Source organism: Doryrhamphus excisus, chromosome 8 (genome assembly GCF_030265055.1).
Source record: "Doryrhamphus excisus isolate RoL2022-K1 chromosome 8, RoL_Dexc_1.0, whole genome shotgun sequence".
In the NCBI taxonomy this organism is placed as follows: Eukaryota; Metazoa; Chordata; class Actinopteri; order Syngnathiformes; family Syngnathidae; genus Doryrhamphus; species Doryrhamphus excisus.
Window position 1 is genome coordinate 11,798,594 of NC_080473.1, and position 20,982 is coordinate 11,819,575.

Below are 20,982 nucleotides of genomic sequence, written 5' to 3' on the forward strand. Positions count from 1 at the left end.
TAACAGCACGAGAGCAGTTCCAACAAACAAAACACTTCCTGACCGCACGTGATTCGCTGCCTTGAAGTGGACGGGGTGTCCGCTCAGGATGTCCCTTTTTTGATTTTAACGGATTAATTTCCCCCAGGTATTTGTACATGACGAGCGGTTTGAAATGAACTCAAGGGACAGAGCTTCGTCTCACAGCGTTGACAATAACAACCGGCGTCGCCTCCTCTCCTCTCCAATCCTCATGAGAAGTTTGAGCGGTGCTGGTTGACAGGACTCTTTACCTGTGGTCCACATCTTGGAATACAAAGCTACTGAACCATTCTTTCCCACGGAGGTATGCAACTCGCCCATCTGCCTTTTTTTTTAAAAATAACATAACACTTGTGTCAACTAAGTGTCAACTAAAGGCTAAGTATCGTAAAGCGTTGTGATAAAGACATTGAACGCATCATTGCGCATGCCGTGAGTTCATTCATTTTAGTGAAATTCTGATTTGCTTCACTTTTGACTGTTTTCTTAAGTGTAATTATTACAAACAAATATTGACTGTGAGTACAACATGGTGTTTATTCATTTTTCATGTTTTTTTCTTTTATGAATTATTGATTCAGCCACGATGGCAGTTGGCCTTCTCTTCTGAGTGATGTCCTTTACATATTCAGCAGGGAGTATAGAGTCAACTGTAGCTGCTATCTGCAAAAACAAAATATTTGTTGAAATATGTTACTTATATATTATACTAATACTGTAGGTGTAGATTTAGAAATATAGGTGCAAAGTGTGTAATATTATTATGCATTTTAATATCTGCATTTACTACAAATTATAGGACTGTGATATTGACTAGTGTCTGATATTTTAGATATGAATAATAAAACAAGTCAATGTGTAAAGGAAAGGATTCACAATAGGATCGATTCCTCTGTCGTTTAACAAAGTGGAAGTGTCCTCAACAGGTGGACTGGAGCCCAGATCTGGACACAGTTACCTAACTATATGGATTCAGATTGGTTGTTATTTATTTTGAATCATATATAATGGTGATCAGTGCAACATAATCTCAATCATGGATCTTCAGTCATTATGAGAGTCACTTTGACCCAGAAAAAAAACAACCTGAAGCCATTTGTGTTTTATATGAAAGATTCTAATACATATTTGGAATAATGTATTGTGTTATTACTATTTTTTGCCCATATGACTTACATTTCATAGCCAGATTGTTTGCATTTTGATTCATTTTGTTGTAAATCGGAATGACTGTGAAGCCCGTCAAAGTACACATGCGGTATTCTTTGACGCCACGGCTCAAGACTGTTCTGTGTGTTTCCTTTCCTGCTCTGTTTGCACTGAGAATAAGAGGGTCACATGGTTTAATTATAATTTTACAGGCTTGCATGCATCAGTGGCAAGAAATTGCATTTCGTGGTAGACTACAGCAAAGGAGACACGGTGACCTTTCAGGAGGATGGAGGTGGGAACTGAGCGCGGCGGCGTGCAGAAGGACAGAAAAACATGTGCCTCCTCCTGCTCCAGTCTCAAGGCAAGTGCAAAGTTGAGGTTGTTAATAGTGCAGTGGTTCATTCTAATGTCGGGATTCCCAGTCAATGACCCATTCATTGTAATTATGTGACTGACTGGTGACCAGTCTAATGTGTAGTCTGCCTTTCAATCTTAATCCATGCAACCAGGATAAATCATACTAATGAATGGATGAATGGAAAAAAAGGGAGCTAACTTAAGAGTGCATTCTGTTCTTAGGACATTGCCATTTAATAATACCCGTTACCAGTGGGCAACCTAAATATCTATACGATGATATGTCGACTGATTAGGGGTGTAATGGTACGCAATAATAACAGTTTGATACATTTCTGGGCTTTAAAGCCACGGATCCTTTAATTTTCAGAACAGTAAGGGAACAACTTTGAGTTTTTTTGTGATTAAAGGCTATATAAATAAACTTGACTTAACAACATGGCAAATTTAAACTGCTTAGCTTTTGTGTCAACAACTGTTTTATTTACAGTATTCTCACACCAAGCCGTGATTTTGCATTCATCTTAAATCAATGCTAATTGACACTCCGAATGATCCATCACGTTTATTCTAAAAAAGACAACACTAGTCAATACCAGAACAATAGTCAGCAACAGTAGGTATGAGAAAAACACATTTAATTCTTTATCTATCTGGTGTATAGTTTTATCCACAATGTAGTGGCGGCTAGGCATAATTTTTGTTTTGGACAGCACAATAAGGTTGGTTGTATTAAGCTTGCCCGGTTCTTTGCCATCACAGGAAAACCTGTGCATGACGGCTGCAACATCTTTTTCACTCACAGGTCACTCCTACTTCTTGCTAATTGGTAGCACAAACTGTTGTAATCTGTCGCTGTTGGATAGAAGTGCTAGAACGGAGTCTCGAATGGATTGCTTGTATCGGAGTGTTAATTCCGGACATTTTAGATACAGGTCAATAGAATCGCACCCATATCCAACATCAATATCGCATTGGGACACCCTTATCTCCAAGAAATCCTCAACGTTTGGACACACTTCTTCATGTAACTGAATGAGAACATGTCCTTTTGACTCAGGTGATGGCCTGCACTAACCTGCGACACCAAATGGATGTCAACAAAGTGCTTGTTTTCCAAAGAAAAAGTACCAAATACATTAGAACCGTTATTTCTAGAGATAAATACAAATAGAGAATGACCTGAGACATATTGCTATTTTCGTCTGTCCATCTGCCTCACAAGGTCACATCCATTGTCCTTCTTAAAGAAAGAGCAGCATAATAACCTAGACCACAGTGTGAATGTCATGTTGTTTTTATTAGACCACCTCAGACTTTCCTCTTGCTTTTCTCCTACGTCAAACAACCTGGAAAAAAAAAAGCTGAAAGCCGTTTTTCAACTGCTTAAAAGTTTTAAATTAGATCAAACCCTCTTGTTGATTCCCTCCCCCAAGATGAAAGTGATGTGAGACAATGGTGTTCAAGCAGCTTATCATAATACAGACTTTATTTCTTCTCAGAATTGTTCTGTTCCATGGGTGGGACACGGCACCGTCGCCTGCAAATCTAATCCTGTTCTTTTGTTGTACACTTTTTTCCTTTTTTTTGTACCAGTAAAGCTAGAGATTGGGTGACGCCATCCTTAAACAAGAGTCAAATGGAGTCAAATGATTCTATGTTGTGAACAATGATTTGATGACTCCATCGTACGCCATTGACACATGATACTGGTGAAAATGGTTAAAGTCCATATCACCCAGCCCTATTTCGTATTATTTATTTGTTTCATTAAAATCATGCTATTTAAAATATTGGAAGTGGATTTTCCTGCATGCAGCCCCTGAGTTTGACACCCCTGGTTTTGATACAGTCAGCACGTTAAAAAGATTTTCTCACAGCTTACACACCTGGATAAACCTGCTCTAATTGCGTCAAAGATAAGCTGTGAATGTTCCGGGGGTTGATCTCAGCAAGCTTTAAAACAAAGTGTTCACGATGTACAAACTGTGCGGATCTGTAATGTCCTAATTACTGCTCTCAATGTTGCCACAGTTGCCGGCTGCATTGTTTGCATTTTAGGCATCTATAGCAAATAGACCAAGACTTCTGTAGGTTTAGCAGCGTATCATGGGTGTGTTTTTCTTAAGAATAACAATAGTAGTAATTTGTGTGTCATTGAAATTATACTATGATAATGATAAACTGTCAAAGGTGAAATTGTGTATCTGGTATGCATTAATTGGAACAAGGTGTACACATGATTTGGGGAACAATCTCTTTGTGGGTGATAACATAAAGAAAATAAACCTGTAGCTTTTCTGACTCACTTTGTTTATCCTTCATGCGAAAGCCAAGCAGATCATTGTCACCCTTTGTGTGTTTGTGCACTTAAAATAACTTAAAGGGGACCTATTGTGCTAATTTTTCGATCCTTTGTATTGAGTTGTGGACTTCTATAGAGCAGCTACACACAATAAACTGCACAGAAAACTTTTTACATTATTCCAGCTGTATTTCCTTGGATTTGTTCTTCCCGCCAAAATGGTCTGTTTTAATTTATTCCACCCACGGCCCGCCTCCACTGCGATTGGTCACCCGACATGCTCCTAACTACGAACGAACCCCACTTTCCTAATATAGTGGGTACAGAAGTTGATACTAAATTAGTCTTTGGAGAGCTAATTGAAACAAGGTAACCACTAGGACACCGTGCAGCCTGTTTTATGCATAATTCTGTCGACTAATTAAAGGTTGTTACAGTCTCGGGGTGATTAAAAGTGGCTCAATGGCAGCATTTGTTGCAAATCTCAAAATGTGCCAAGTAATTGTGAATGCCACTATTCCAACTGGCAACTTAGCTTACTTATTTGCATTTGGGGCCAAGCACTTAAGGGCTAAAAAGTATTTTTATTTTTCGTTGACAGAAATAAATCTTGTTATGCAAGATTGACAGGAAACATGGGGTCGGGTGTGGGGGCTGCAGAGTAACACATTATTTGCTATTTTGCTACTTCAGTAGTAAGTAATATTCGGATATTTTGCGGTAGGCTATGGTCTATTACTAGTCAAAACATATTGAAATACAAGTGATATGTAGTATTCTGGTCACTAGGTGGCAGTAAGGACACAAAACATTGAGACATTACCTTATATTACATTACCGTACTATTACATTGGAAAGGTTGGCATTACTGGCATGTCTGACGTGATAGAGTGAATAAAAGTTCTCCTCTCATTCTGTGTGGATGTGGTAAGTTTTGGGCTTCTTAAATTTAAAAGAAATATGCTAGCTAGCAAGCTTTTTAGCTCACTACTTCACCGGCTTGCTCGCTAGCAGCTAGCTGGACAATATGGTGTAAATAATAAATAGTAGGAGTGTAAAGGTAACTATAGGGGTGTTATTTCATGTGGTCACCTGTATTCTCCCATGTCTACATCTGATGCATTTTAATGCAGACCTTTTCGGAAGATCTCATTTGCCCTTATCCTTTTCTAATCAACGTTGTATCCCCACAGATGTTCCTGGTGGCTTTGTCCTTTGCTTATTTTGCAAAGGCTTTGTCGGGGAGCTACATGAAGAGCACAATAACTCAGCTGGAGAGGCGCTTTGACATCCCCAGTTACCTAGTGGGCATCATTGACGGGAGCTTTGAGATGGGTGAGCAGGTCTGCTTGTCATTGCTATTTTGATATTGTTTACAGCCTGCGTGTCACAGCCACGGCATGCGCTCACCCCACCATTTCACCGTGTAAAGAATCTCAATGGCTCGCAGAGTTATTCAAAGATTCATCTCAGGCTTCCAATAAGAACTCCAGCAAGGACAGGCAATGATCTTTGGATGTTCATGCAGAGTTTATATTACTTTACGTCATGTGTATGACATTGTCTTATGAACCCTATTCATACATTCCTATGATGGTACAATACTGAGTATTGATACCTATCGATAATCCTTAGAACAGGGGTACTCAAATGGCCACAACCTGATTAATTACACATAATTATATGTCTACAAAGGAGAGGAGAAACGAGGAGAAACTGCATGCAGGCAATGCACAAGTTAAAATCAAGTATAAAAACAGATTATAAATAAGATATTTCACTGTGCAAGTAGTACAATTCTTTGTACTAAAATCTTTGTTTTAAATCTTGTGTATAGGTTTAGTTTTAATTTGGATTTCATAACTATCTTCCTGCTTTGTTTATAAACCTCATTTTTACTTTGTCGCACTTTGAGATTCCCAGAATGTAAAGTTCAATACAAATAATGTATCATTATTACTATTATTGTTAAAGTTATTATAATAAAATAGCATAATAATAATAATTATTAACATAATAAAAAAATAAATATTTAAAAATGAAAAATATGCTTACATTGACTAAAATCTTACTTCAAAATAATAATAAAAAACAACAAGAAGCTAAGTTTTAACATAATTTCTGACGAGCTGTCTGGGACCCATACTGAATGGATCTGTGAGCCACTTTTGGTTCCCGACCCACCGGTTGAGAATAACTGCCTTCAAAGATGGATAGAACAAGAACTTCGAGGATGAGCGCCCATATATCATGCAAGCAGTGCTTTTAGACGTTGCTCCAAAACAGGTTACATAAATACGCATTGCGTTCTACTAAGTGAAACAAAGTGAACAAAGGGCGCTGAACAAGAGGAGCAAAAGATCTAACGATAAAGAAACTAAGTTAAAACAGAATAATTGACACTGTAAGATGTGAGGGAGAAAACAAGGGATGGCAGGGAGCCTTTTGGTCAGGAAACAGATGGACCAAAGCAAGACTGATGAGAACTGAAACAGAGTAACCCAAAGAGAAAAAGCAACAAACATCAAGTGAAGCCCATATCCTCCAGGGGCAAAGTTGTTTTTTTCGACATTCATATTCCTACCTTGTTGGTCCTATATAAGCTTGAAGCTGGAGGTTGGTGCTTTAGAGAGCTCACGGAGGATACCAGGGGTTGAACATAGGGGCTGACACTATGACAAAGCCTGGATTATTCTGCTGCATCGAGGTGCCATCCTATTCTCCACTGGTTCGCTCCTCCCCCTCCAAACTCCCGTTAACTTTACATTGACATTCTCTGATTTAAGATGAATATTTGCATTAAAAATGGAAGTATTAGATTCAAAGCATATAAATTATGCATCACACACTTATTAAACGGTGGTCGTCCCTGCTAGCTGTCAGTGCTTTTCCAAGACATGTCTACTTAATCCACACTATTATGCTGTCCAGTTGATGCTTTACTATGAAATACTTATATACTGTTACTGACTTAGGGTGAATTAGATGTGTTTTCTGGGAAAAAAAATAACTTAATTTCGAGGATTAAAAGAATGTTGCGTGTGACTATACGGGGGGATCCACTCTATATGTATATGTAGTCCATCTTCCTCTGTGAAAGCTGCTCACAGGTGGCCAAGGCAACCAGCCTCTTAGGACCGTTACCAGGACGACACAATGGCAAGGAAGGGCAATGTTAATGCAAAGAGAAAGGAGAGGTACAATTGTAAAGAAGAGAACACAGTGGAGGGAACATAACGGAAAGAACATGGCAAACAGGATGAAAGAGTGCTTTCATAGTGAATGTGATCCTTATGGAGGTCAGACCGACTTGATTAGTTTGGTTCACTGGACGCCTCTGATGTATATTTCATACACTCTTCATTAACATGTGATGACCAGTTTAAAACTTGGACGTTAAGGAGGCTCTAAGTCGAGATTGAAAATACAAAAATAAAAAATGGGAGTGACACAAACATTTTTGGAGTAACAATTAATTGCCAACAAAGTGAAATAGCAAGTTTAGTAAGTTCAACAAGTTTGAGACCACAGTGCAAAATCTGGCGAAAACATGTATTAAATGTTATTTTAGGTATGTATTTACGCCATGATGTTTTTCTCACAAGCTTTCTCTCTATGGTGGAGTGGAACGTCAGATTGTGCAGGGGCGTCTCAACGGCAGTATTTTGAAGCTCTACTTGGAACCTCCTTAAGATCCAAGAGTGCAAAATGTAGATTCTTGCAATTTTTCAGGAGTGTATAAGCTGTCTGAAATAAATCTTCGAGACCTTTACTGCTATCTCCTTGAAAATGAAGCAGTCGGTTGGCTAGGCATGCAGATTTACATTAAAGGACTTGACATTATGCAAAGCTGGCTAACTCTAATATAAGCACAAAGAAATACACCAGGATTAATATTATGCACAGTCATCAAAATCTTCACCTTTGTCTCCAATGTGGCTTAGTTCTATTACTTCTCATTCTTATTGGCTACTATATCAAAATATCTGCAATGTATTCATGTAATGAAGTATGTTTATCTCATTATTTCATGCAGATGCTTTTGCTTTCCTGCTGTACATCTACAGCTTATTTTGCAGCAGTAAGCTAGCAAAGGTAGCTGCTCCATTTTTTTAATACACTCGTCTGTGTTTTCCATAAAGTCCCTAATACTTTGCACACTTTATATATTCTGCCAGGTAACCTGTTAGTAATAGCTTTCGTCAGTTACTTTGGCGCCAAGCTCCATCGGCCAAAGATCATTGCAGTGGGTTGCGTACTGATGTCTGTTGGCACCTTCATCATCGCATTGCCTCACTTCATCACTGGACGGTAAGTAAAGGGCTCAGAAAACGTTGCTCGCCACTTTATTCACACCCCAGTTCAGTTATCATAAACACGATTGATACCGATGAATCATCTTACAACAGGCACAATAATTCAGAATTTAAATCCCGAATAAAAACACAGGCTATTGTTGCAGGCGTAATCAATGGCAAGCTAAAACTCAACTCTGAACCTCCGACGTCACTTCCTGCCTGCCACTCAGCTCTCCGAAGGAACACATTTAGTCTTATTTATATCTTAAAATACTTACTTTCTCTGTTTAATCTACTAAATTGAGTAATACGAGCGTAAAGGTGGCTATACGGGGTGCTAGTTCATGTTTAGACGACTTTAATGATGTAAAAATATATATATTTAGAAGGTTGTAAACAGGTTTTCTATGCTTTAACTACAAAAATACTCCATTCATAAATAATTTATTCAATTTTGCATGAATACATTTATCACGGTCAGTTCTGTAACCAATTAACTGCAATAAACGACGGATTACTTTTTATACATGAATGAATGGCAGTGCATTGAGATAAAGGGATGAAGTCACGCATCGCTGCAATAGATCAAGTGTGGTGACTTCAGGGGAAAGCACAGCTTTAGAAAAATAAAGAAAACACATTTTTAAAAGTTTCGAAGCTAATTTCTGTTCTGGCGACAATAGATAATTGGCTAGAGAGCTGATAAAAGCTGGGGAGTAAATACAATCCATACAATAATATGTTTCATATCATTTTCATCAACAGTTTAATTATATGCTTTCTTTACAGTTATGAATTTGAATCATCTGCACGGTGGGATGTGAATGCTACCCCAAACCTCTCACCTTGTCCGTCCGTCTCACCAACTGAACCCAGCCAATATAGTCAATTGTCTGAGGTGCCAGCGACAGGTGTGTGTGTTTGTGAGGGAATCTGTTCAGATACAAACACATTCAGATATATTCTGGCAATATAATCCTCTCTTCCAGGTTGTGAAGGAGATTCCAACCTTTCCATGTGGATATATGTGCTCCTTGGAAATGTCCTACGAGGGATTGGAGAGACTCCTGTTCAACCTCTTGGGATCTCCTATATAGATGACTTTGCTAGTGAGGAGAATGCGGCATTGTATGTGGGTAAGGAAAAACTATATGCTGATATATAAGATGGCGTACCCCAATGAATTGCCTAAAAAACAAACAAAGATAGGACAGCTCGAGGGAGAGCATCAGTCACAGGAGACTGCATTTAGAAAGAATTCAGTTAATTTTGTTATGTATTTTAAATACATATTTTACGCTACTACAGTATCATGTTGTATCATGTTGTTTAAAATGTATTTTCTCTTCAATAAAGGTATTTCAAAATAACACCTTTTAGAGCTGTAATTAAAATACCAAGACACAATATAGGAGTGAGAGATCCACCTTTGTGTTTTCTCACGATAAATATGAGCAACATGTACAATAAACGTGACTGATGTTGCGCATCGATGAGTTCCAGCTCAAACAAATCTGTTTGTTGCAGTTGCCATTGTTTACTACATTGTTGCCATTGTTTTCATGTGCATATCATATTTGTCACAGTATCTTGTGTGTTCTAGGCTGTGTGCAGACCATTTCGGTGGTGGGGCCAGTCTTTGGCTACCTGCTAGGCTCTTTATGTGCAAAGATTTATGTGGACATTGGATTTGTAAAACTGGGTAAGTCAGCTTTATAAACATTATGTACTGATAGGCATCATGCATGACATACTGCAGACCAGACTCAGAAGGACCTTTGTGAAAAATATTGTCTTGGTGCCCGTCTTGTAAACGGTACCACGAAAGTAAGCAAAAATATATAATACATTGCAGAGTTTCCAAAAGAAACAATGAAGAAGCCCTTCACAAAACATGACCTGATCTTATCAGATAAACTAGCGAGCCCAGCAGGTGTAGTTGAGGGGCGGTGTGAACAGGTGTTCAGGATTAGCATCACTTAGCTCATGATCCACAGGAGCTTTCAATCAAATAGAGTGCTGGAGAGGCAGATGTGTTCTCACAAGTTCACCTTTTATGACATTTCCAAATTGGTTATTAATATAACAATATGCATTTAGATTTTTTTAAGCAACACACCCCTGTAGTTTGCCATATTTATTGAAACTGCATTACGGTATGAGTTGATGATGTCCAATGGCTCCCGCTGGTCCCATTACATAACAGTGGACTGCAGTGAATAATGGAAGTGATCTACGTACCTGTCCAGTTTCAGCGGGGATAATAACATAAATAGCTAAGACACAGTTTGGGCCCCTAAAAGCCTTTGGGAAGCAAATGCGACCTAATAATATAAACAGCACATAAATATCATTCAAATCATTTATACTGTTTACACTATATCTCATAAGAACCTAATAAAAACCTTTGTTTGCCATGTAGGCTGGCGGGACCACCTCTTGTTGTAATTTATCTGGCTAACTTAGTCCAATTAAATCAATTAAGTTCCATTTAGTATGTGCATGTCATCCTATTTTATTCTATACGATAGCAACCCTCTCTCTTTTTAATCCCAACACAGAAAGCATCAGCATCACGCCAGCAGACTCCCGCTGGGTTGGAGCCTGGTGGTTGGGCTACATCATAGCAGGGATCATCACCCTGCTTTCTGCTGTTCCATTCTGGTTCCTACCACGCTCATTGCACATTTCAGGTAGCGAGCGCACCCCAGGGAAGCCGGAGCAGACAAGTTTTATAAAAAACTCGGCCCCCATAAAGCACAAGTATCCCGCGGAGGAGCGCATGAGCTTCATAGAGATGGCAAAAGGTAAAGATGGATATGAGATTGTATATTACAAATTTCCCCACTGAGGGACGAATAAAGGCATATCTTAATCTTAAGAGACAGCTGACTACATACTAGAGTTTTTATTATTAGCGAGGTTATTTGTTAACTCGGACATTGTTTACATTTTTACATCATATCAAACAGATGCTTATGTTTGAAACTTGACTTAAATACAATCACTTTTATAACTGTATTTCTAACTTTTAACTCCCTGTCCACATACATGAACCCATCATCAATATATTAGTATACAAGACGAGTGGAAAAATAAGGGCTTACTTTAGAGAAATAGCTGACACACTGACAAACAAATTGGCATCCCTTCAAACTGAAAAGAACAGGAGTAATTTGGGCAGAGAGCCTCAACGTCTTTTGGCATGGTCTGGTTATGTCTCGCTTAACAATCCCTCTAATTCACCATGTCTGGGCGAAGGAACTGGGTGGAAACGTGGGAAAATGCAAGCCTTCCCCCCGCCCATCTTGCAGAGTTCATCAGGCGCACCCAAATACAAGAATCAAGTCATGAGTGCAGAAAATAATTTTTCAAAAATGTCATGATTTTAAAAAGCAAGTCCAAAAGTACTGTAACCAAGGGAACATGCAAACCACTCACAACATAAAAAGATGACTTGACAAAGAAAACAAGAGCATCGCAAGATGCAAACAAAAGAAAAAAAAAAGGATGGATTGATGTTTAATTCCATTCAGCTCACAGAGAAGACTTTTCCCTCTCATAGCAGCAAGTGAATAGTTAGTTCCATTTCTCATGGTAAGAAACCTACAAAATCGAACTAAATCGACTAAACATGCACCATGCAGCTGTTTCACTCTGGTTAGAGCTGTAGACGTGCCGACTTCAACTATATTCACCAATTTGCAGCAGGTATAGTAATCACATGTATAACTCGGTGTCACACTCAAAATGCCCAGAGTTTGTGTCCTGTGCCGATTCGCTTCTCGACTGCTTCACTCAGCTACAAAGTGATCCAGTCAGAGTAGTTCACGGCTCGATGACGACAGCAGGACCACATCATCGACAAAAAGCACGGTCCCCCATACCTGGGGTATCCCCATCACCAAATAATTAATTTTAATGTTATAATAATCTGTGCACAAATAAGGACATATTTTTGCAAAAAACACTTCCTGTATAAAGACAAAGTTTAGTTATTATACTTATTATACTTCCTTCTCATATTGTGTGTTGATACAATGCACACAAAACAATGAACAACGACGTATCTGTCTCCTTCCTTTCTCTGCACACCTGTTAAACCCTTAATCGAAGACTAAAACGATATGTTACACTCAATTATCAACACTAAATGGTTCTTTATGGTACCCATTATGTCATTGTATGGTCATATCACCTCGTACTTCAGTACGAGATGCATTATTTAAAAAAAAAACCAAAAAAAAACCTTAAACTGTATTATGGAAAGCAGGAAGTGTACAAATGTTACTGATTGTAAAAGTACCAGATGGAGGGGTAGGATTTAATAAGCTTTGCTTCTTCCTACTCCTTTTGGACATGTGGAACTGTGAACTGATTATGGGATGCATTCAATTGTAATCTGATGCATGTTCAAATGAAATAAAACCATTACCATTACCAAATACACTGACTAATTCACTAACAGATTGTTCTATTCTTTTCACTTGGCAGACTTTTTTCCAACTGCACGGACTCTACTGGGACACCCTGTGTATTTGATCTACCTGTGTGTGACAATCATCCAGCTCAACTCTCTCATCGGCATGGTTACCTACAAGCCCAAGTACATCGAGCAGCACTTTAGGCAGTCTGCCTCCAAGGCAAACTTCCTAATGGGTATGAACTATAAGTCTTAAATCGCCTGAAAAATCAGTACAGCGTTCACACGTTTGTTGTTGTTTGACAAGATTTTGAAACTTGAATGGTTTGTTCGACTTGTTCTACCTCTACATAAATTATATTTTACTATAGATAATTACCACGGTGATCATCTACAATGATTCTGTGTTTTAATCTTAAATATCAGGTGTGATTAACATCCCCGCCGTTGCGATTGGGATTTTTTCTGGTGGCCTCCTGATGAAGAAGATGAAGCTGAACATAATGGGAGCAGCAAAGTTTGCCTTCGTCACATCTTTCATTGGTTATATCCTGTCATTGTTTTTCTTTGCGATGAGCTGTGAGAACGCCAAGATGGCTGGGGTGACGCTTCCGTACAACAGGTGGGCCTAAGAACTGCATCTCTGCTTTGTGACATAGCAGGTGAAAAAAAGCCTTTGCTGTTTGCTCTTTGTTTACATTTTTGCTGTTCTATTTTTGTTCTTATTTTGTTCTTATAATTATATAAGAACTATATATAATATAAAAAGTATTTTGTTGTTATAATTATTACTTTATTCCCATATTTTGACTTTATGCCCCGAATATTATGACTTTTTTCCTGAACCTTTTTCCCCCCAAAATTACTATTATAATTATAATGTATTTAGTTTTGCTTGTTTCTGATAATATTACAACTTTAAAACAACTATATGCTACTAAATTTTCCCCCCACATTCTTTTTTTTCTTTAAAAGTTTTAACTGATTCATTTTTTTGTAGAATTACAGTTGTTGTTTTTTTTTTTTTTTTTACAGCTGTTTTTTTTCCATTTCTTTTTTTATTCCCACACCAAATTTTGCAGCGTCCTTGTGAATATTTGGACTACATTTTCATGATATTATATCACTATCTCCAAACCTAATTTTCCAAAAGGTATGGCTTCATTATGTTGTTTTTGTTTCTTATAACATTAGAACTTGAAAAGCATATTTCCTGTAATATTTCAACTCTATACTACCAAAATAACATATTTTTTCCTCATAATAGCATCATACTAATCAGAATATTACATTATCTTTGTCAAATTACAACTTTGAGTAGGCTAAGGTTCTCATTGGGAGTGACCAGGATGGATAGGATCAGGAACGAGAACATCAGAGGGACATTACATGTTAGAGGCCTTGGAGATAAAGTCAATTATCTTGTATTTTTCTTGTGTTCTCTTTCTTCCAGTGTGACGGGGATATCTTACGAAAAGCCGTCTGTGTTCAATGCCTGCAATTCCCAATGTTTTTGTTCAACAAATAACTGGGACCCAGTTTGTGGAGGGAACGGCATCACGTATGTTTCTCCTTGTCATGCTGGCTGTACCAGCTCTACTGGCTCAGGGACAAACACAGTAAGTCAAAATGTTAAATGGGAAGTCTATGAACAACAACAAAAATTATTTAATTAATAATTAATAATTATTAATTATTCAAACATGCAATAAAAGCCATCAAGTCTGGCGTTTGTCTCGTTGAACATTACAGTAACATTACTGACACCTCGTGACCAGTGTAGAGTACTACATATCATTCACAGCTTCTTTGAATGTGTTTTCTGTATGCCTTATATATTTATTGTAAATTATTTAGTCGTTTGTATGTTTGAAAATTATTGAAAAAATGGCAATATGCATATTTTGAATATTTTTTAGTCATAATTGACGCATTGTTAGGATGTGCAATTTAAGTGTTTGCCCTGCAAATTTCCGCACCTTTACAGAAGTAAATGATATTGATGATATGTGGTCAGTGTCTGTTTACATATGATCACATGTGCATGACAACGTTTGTATCCAGGTCTTCTCCAACTGTAGCTGCGTCGGTGTGGCTGGCAACTTCACGGCCTCTACAGGTCAATGCCCTGACAAGGATGACTGTGACAGGATGTTCCCGTACTTCCTAGCGCTGTCCGTCATCACTTCATTTATCATCTCCTTGGGAGGCACACCAGGCTACATGCTTCTCATCAGGTTAGCACCGTTCCACTTTAAGATCAACGAATGTGCTTGGCATGCTAGTATGAGACATTTCCATTCATCTTGCATGACTTTTGAGTCGGATACTGCAAGATGAACCTTGCAAAAGCATAACAAGCCTGGGAATCTTGGGGAATTTTTTGTTGTATTTGGATCAAGGTAAGCAGAGACAACATTTAAGGGTCATAAATGGGTCATTTATGGTTGTAGTGTAAGATTTTATGCCTCTGGAGCTAAAAAGCCCACCGGGTCCCGTGCCTACCTTTTTAAAAAAGCATCTCTCCCATCACATTGTCTTGATTAAATCTTAATTTGCCACACAAAGCACAGTAGGTCAGAGAGGTTGGTGTATTACTGTTCATACAAAGAGTTGCTTTGCATGATTCCTATCAAATTCACTGCTATTTTTAGCAGTGCTATCGATGAGCTGATGACACTGATGCAGCAAAAGAACCATCAAGGGTGCCCTTTGTTGCAGTGTTCTGTAAGCCATAACTAGTCCTACCATGCATTCGTCTCAAGGGGCTTCTGGTGGTCAAAAAACGTCATCACTGACGTCTTTACTTCCCTAAGACCCTACGGCAGGAAGATTCAATATTCATTTTTGAGGTTTTATTGTTTAATATATTACATAGTACAACATATTACTATTACAATGAATGCATACATAATAAATATGCTTTTATATATATATATTGTATTTATCACACAACTCAATCTTGTTTGTCGTTACTTATTTGGTTAATGTTCCATATTTACAGCACTTTAGGATGCCTTGCTCAATCCAAAGCACTTTATTACAATGTTTGTTTAACATAATTAAATCATAAATTGAATAAAAATGCTACACAATTATATATTTTTTTAGTGTTTTATTCAACAGTTACAGAAGTATTTTTAATTACTACTATGATTCTTCTACTTAAAGAAATCGACTTGAACTGAAGCTCTTAAAAGTTTGAATTGGTGTCTTTGCTGGCATTTGTAAACATGTTTTGTTGAATGTAATACAAATGTCTCCATGCCTGCTTACTTATAGATGCATCAAACCGCAGCTAAAATCATTTGCCTTGGGATTCCACGCTCTGGCAACACACACTCTTGGTAAGTCCCTGAGAAGCTACAGTGGATCCCTCATATTCGCCATTCAAGATTCCATGATTTCTGTTAAAAAAACAACAATGTTTGCTTGATTTTAAAATAATAATTATTGTAATTATTTAATATTTTTGTTCAAAGGTCAAATTTAATAATTTTATAAGTTTTCATTCCCATGCATTGGCAACACTGCACATTATATTTAAAATAAAAACTAAATAAATAAATTCTTTAATTACTTTACTGACGATGAAATATTTACAGTTTAAACTGAAAAATGTGAGGATTTAGCATTAGCGTGAATCTTGAAATTACCAGCCAAAAAACACATATAATTCGCACTGGACTATAAGTCAGTTTTTTGGGGGGGGGAATGTATTTTATATAATCAGAGACCAAGAACAGACATTTCATTTGGAAAGGCAAGTTTTGGTAATGGCAAAAAAAATGGAGATCAACATAGCATGAATAGGTGGTATGTTAACGTGACAAATTCAAATAACTATAGACTTCACAACCCGCAGAGTCATCTACTATATTCATCACCCTGGCACCTACCCGGGCATTGAGACATAACTGCACTGTTGACAAGCACACATTTGTGAACTTGTGAACTTGGACCAGATGTGGCTATCTAGCTTTTAACCCGCGATTAGCATCACCGACTTCACACAGATCATTAAAAAAATTAATTAAATAATGAGTCTTACAGATCACTTACACACACACACGATACACATATAGCGGAATGATAATAAATATACAATTTCTGATCAATCCATGTCAATTTAAAATAATGTATAGTAGATATAAGGCCCACACATGCTTAATTAACTACATACAGATACTAATATTTAGGGTTTTTAGCTTGGGTGAACAATGGCAATTGAAGCGAGACGAGGAGGGTGAGTGTAGCTTAATCTAATCTAATCTAACAATTGCAACTCCTTTTTATTGCAAATGTTGATCACAAATCGGAGAGCGTCAGCATCATCCAGGCTTTATTAGTGTAAAAAAAAAATCTGTTTATGGGTGTCTGAATTACTCATGTTTATTTGCTTATCCGTGCGTGGTTTCCGAGCCGATAGCGGGGGATCTACTGTATGTGCTACTTTATAGGTTACACAATGGCTGAAAGCATGTTGACGCTTCTACAGCTGGAATCCCAGCGCCCATTTACTTCGGCGCAATCATCGACACCACTTGTCTGAAATGGGGACAGAAGCGATGCGGTGGAATAGGGGCCTGCAAAATATACAATACCACGGCCTACAGGTAGAATGCATATTCATCATTACGCATACACAGTACGTATTTCCAAATGACTTTTAATCTTCTAAATCCTCGCCTCTCAGGATAGCATACCTGGGCCTGACTCTGAGCCTGCGGACAATCTCCTTTCTCATTTGCATCCCAGGCTTCATCCTGCTTAGCAGGCAGCTACAGAGGGAGGAACGGGATGCCCTCCGTGGGTCTCTGACCAATGGTGGAACTGAGCTGGAGGCGCTCAGAAAGGAAGAATTTGTCATCACAAATTCTGAGCCATTACAAAGAAGTAAAGACAATGGCACGGGACGCGAGACGCGACTGTGATTCTCGTCACACACGCACACACACGCAGCTACACGTGAGATTTGCAAGGACTCGTTAAATATGATCATATGAAGCAGGGCTCTTCAATGAAGTCTAGATCAGGGGTCCTCAATTACATTCGTCCAAGCACCAAACCTTTTCTCGGCAGTTCAAATTTCACCACTTCACTTGGTTATAAAAAATATATTACCGATAATTAATAAATCATGCTTTTTTTGTGGTTGAATATGGTCTATTATTAATAAAACAAGAAACATATTGAAGCACATTTTGCATTTTCCAGCAGGAAAATGGCTAAATGAAGTATAACACAAATATAAGACATTGAGAGGATGCATTCATAGATGCTGACAATGATCTCTTTTTGGGCTGTCTTTGACTCAGGATTTTTATGGTCGACACGTTGGATATGATTCCCGAGAGTTGGTCCTTACTCAACCAATGGTAGAATTTTTTTTTCATCAAAAAAACCCCACTATCGGGATATAAAATGAAGTTGGTGTAACAGCCATACAATACGCTAAAAACGATGTTGTCATGTGATATGTACTTCGCTTTCTTTGGCTCATCTTTAACCTTTTCAAAGTCAACACTTCCTCCACGTCCTAAAGTTGCTCTAAGTCAGCATGCGTTACGAGCGTTATTGCCGTCTACCCCCCCACACCTTGAAAAGCAGCTCAGACCGACACAGTACAGACTCGATAAATAGTCGACTATATGAAGGTGTCAGTCATTTTAGTGTCATATTCGGTGAGACAATACCGGAACAACAGCCTTTTATTGCAGGTTTGACATCTTATTACTGTTATTGCCGTCTATAACCCACACCTTGAAAAGCAGCTCAGACCGACACAGTACAGACTCAACAAATAGTCGACCATTTGAAAGGTGTCAGTCATTTTAGTGTCATATTCGGTGAGACAACACTGGAACAACAGCCTTTTATTGCAGGTTTGACATCTCACGACAGGAACAATAATCCCTAATGAAACCTTAACGTTACTACCTGTCCGTCGGCAAGGGAACACATTTATAGTAACACACGAGTACGAGTCATGGTTTATTTACTTATATGTCTTATATTGGGTTATAGATGACTATAGTTATGCCCACTGGCACGGGTGCCATGTGTTGTGGATGCCAGAGCATAGACAAAGGCAATATGGCGTATTGAAGGTATTGTAATGACAACCAAAGGTGCAACAAAAGACGTCGGTGACATGTGGTCACTGGGAAGTAAAAGTACATAAAAGTACACAACATCAGTGAATAGTTGGCAGCAAGGAATAAAGGCATATAAGGATTCCAAGCAGTATGGCAGGAGAGAAAACAAAGCATGTACAATGTTGACAATGTGACAAAGGACTAGCAAGGCGGCATGGTTTAAGAAGGCCTAATAGCAGATGAGGCGCAGGTGTGCTGGTCAGAGGAGCAGGATGGAGGAGCCCTCTGCAGGACGGCAACGCCGAGACAGCAGAGGGCAGCAGAGAGAGCAGAGTGCAGAGTTATTTATTTACATTATTTCATGAGGGCTATAATATTGTTAAAAAGTTGACACGATTTTGGTGACGTTTGTCCTGCAAAATGAAAAGCTTTGGTCACAAAGGCTGCTTATTGAGGACCACTGGTCTACAGATGACTAACATTATGCTGGAGCCAATACACATATAATTTCATATCATTTAAACGACATTTGTTGTACTTTTTCCAACACTTTTATATTGCACCAATTCACAACAGAGGTTCCCTCTGTACTCATGTAGCAGGTCTGGAACCATACCTCCTGGCACCCAGAAGAAGTTCTTGTTTTCGATTACTGTACCTGATTGGAGTGATAATACTGTGCTACAGCAGTTGGGGTGTGTCACAACATGTTTTTTGTGCTATATTTTTTGCAGTGGACAATGGCATGTAGTGCCAACTCCATTATTGCATCCATTATCTTTGCTGTAACAGTGGAACCTTGGTTAGCGTCATTAATCTGTTCCACGAGGTCGTACTGTACTGAATACGGACTGTAATCCAATCGTTTTTTTCCCCATAACAAATTAAGGCATTCCAGAAAGCCAAAAAATGTTAACAAAAAACATGATTTATGGTTTTACATGCATAAAACAATGATGAATGACGAATCAAAGGGACAAACACACAATGTGGCAGCGAGATCACCACCTTCCTGTTCATATTTCTTGAATTCAGTAGTTTCTCACCACAGGTCTCTGCTTTTCTGCCATAGAAAGTTGCGAGTGCCATTTCATAAGGAAGGTTGACAAATATAAGAAATATGTCATGGCAAAGCAAGAATGTGGCACTCTTGTTGGTCTCTGTGTGTCTTTGTCATCACAAGGTCAAAATAATCCCATTCAGTCATTTATATGTATTCCCAATTGTTCTATGCATGTACAATCTTAAAATTGCATTTTATGTTAACATTTTTTAAGCTTTTCAGAGCATAGAACTCCAGAGTCAGACTTCCTTTTCCTGCTTCTATATCGTAGCACACTAATAGGTTGCTAACAAGGACTTTTTCTAATAATAAAACTAAATACCACCTTAAGAAAACAATGTCTGGATATATTTAATTATCTTGTGCCCATAAAACAGGCTGGTTGCCATAAAGGTTTTACGATGCCCATAGATGGACCCCATACATAGTGATTTTTTTTTCTTTTAACAACCGGCATAATGGAAAAGAGTGTGTTAATTTCGGAGGTTCCACTGCTAACTCCTTTGGTTTACCTTTCCCTGGAGAAAGTGGCATGTTGAGTGTAAGTGCAGAACACAAAAGGTGTGGACAATGCAAAATAGCCTTTTATTCTCAACACACACTGTGCTTTTCTTTATCTCAGGTAAAATAAACAGGCACATGACCTGGGGCCTTCAAGTTAAATACGTATATATATTTTACAATGTTCAAAATATATAGTGAAGTGTTTATTTTTTCACTTAAAATATACATACTAAAATCTGTACTGTAGGTTTGAAAAAAGCTGTCCATTGAGCAACAACAATAAATAAAAAAGTACCTTATTTATTTGCATTTCCTTTTCGGTCATTATTTTTTTGTATTGAATTTGGTGGTCTGGTACCCCAGGTACACCCCACGGAAGCCCTCAAGGAACACTTCGAATGCCTTCTGTGTTGGGAAAACTCATGTACCCTCTAGAACCCGGACAAGATTGTAGACTTGGTCAACAGGGCCACAACCTGGACAAAAGACCAAAAAACATTCTCCTCCCAGAACCCCTGAATAGACCTTACCAGGAGTATGACCCCACCATAGATGAAACACTCCCCTCCCCCATCTTTTACCACACCAGTCTGCTAATCCAGAGGCACCTTTTATTTAAGATGTTGAAGAAAAATACATTCTGTAAAAATTACCAACATTCCTCAACAGCCCGTCTGGAAAATGTACTAAAACATTGGTGCGTTTAGGAAACACACACCTTTTAACAAACAATTCATTATGTCCCACACAGTCAAATTCTC

The 20,982-nt window shown here is 38.3% G+C and overlaps 1 protein-coding gene across 2 annotated transcripts; it reads left to right on the plus strand.

Annotated features, from left to right (window-relative positions):
* The first annotated feature begins 17 nt into the window (after positions 1-17).
* On the plus strand, positions 18-20,530 carry slco1c1 (solute carrier organic anion transporter family, member 1C1). 2 transcript variants are annotated; one of them, XM_058080136.1, is made up of 15 exons: positions 18-325; positions 1,383-1,534; positions 5,029-5,170; positions 8,014-8,146; positions 8,923-9,044; positions 9,123-9,269; positions 9,737-9,835; positions 10,695-10,940; positions 12,628-12,792; positions 12,983-13,178; positions 14,010-14,175; positions 14,621-14,793; positions 15,839-15,903; positions 17,055-17,172; positions 17,253-20,530. In XM_058080136.1, exons 2-15 carry the CDS (start codon positions 1,460-1,462, stop codon positions 17,488-17,490), a joined length of 2,085 nt encoding a protein of 694 aa, XP_057936119.1. In that variant the 5' UTR covers positions 18-325; positions 1,383-1,459; the 3' UTR covers positions 17,491-20,530. The 2 variants fall into 2 exon arrangements, with proteins under 2 accessions (XP_057936119.1, XP_057936120.1); XM_058080137.1 differs by lacking the exons at positions 18-325; positions 1,383-1,534 and adding an exon at positions 7,872-7,930 and having other exon boundaries at positions 5,027-5,170.
* The last annotated feature ends 452 nt before the right edge of the window (positions 20,531-20,982 follow it).

Coding starts and splice junctions, on each gene's coding strand:
- slco1c1 (XM_058080136.1), top strand. CDS start 1,460: ATGGAGGTGGGAACTGAGCGCGGCGGCGTGCAGAAGGACAGAAAAACA. Junction 1,535..5,028: donor CCTCCTGCTCCAGTCTCAAG/GCAAGTGCAAAG, acceptor GTATCCCCACAG/ATGTTCCTGGTGGCTTTGTC. Junction 9,836..10,694: donor CATTGGATTTGTAAAACTGG/GTAAGTCAGCTT, acceptor ATCCCAACACAG/AAAGCATCAGCATCACGCCA.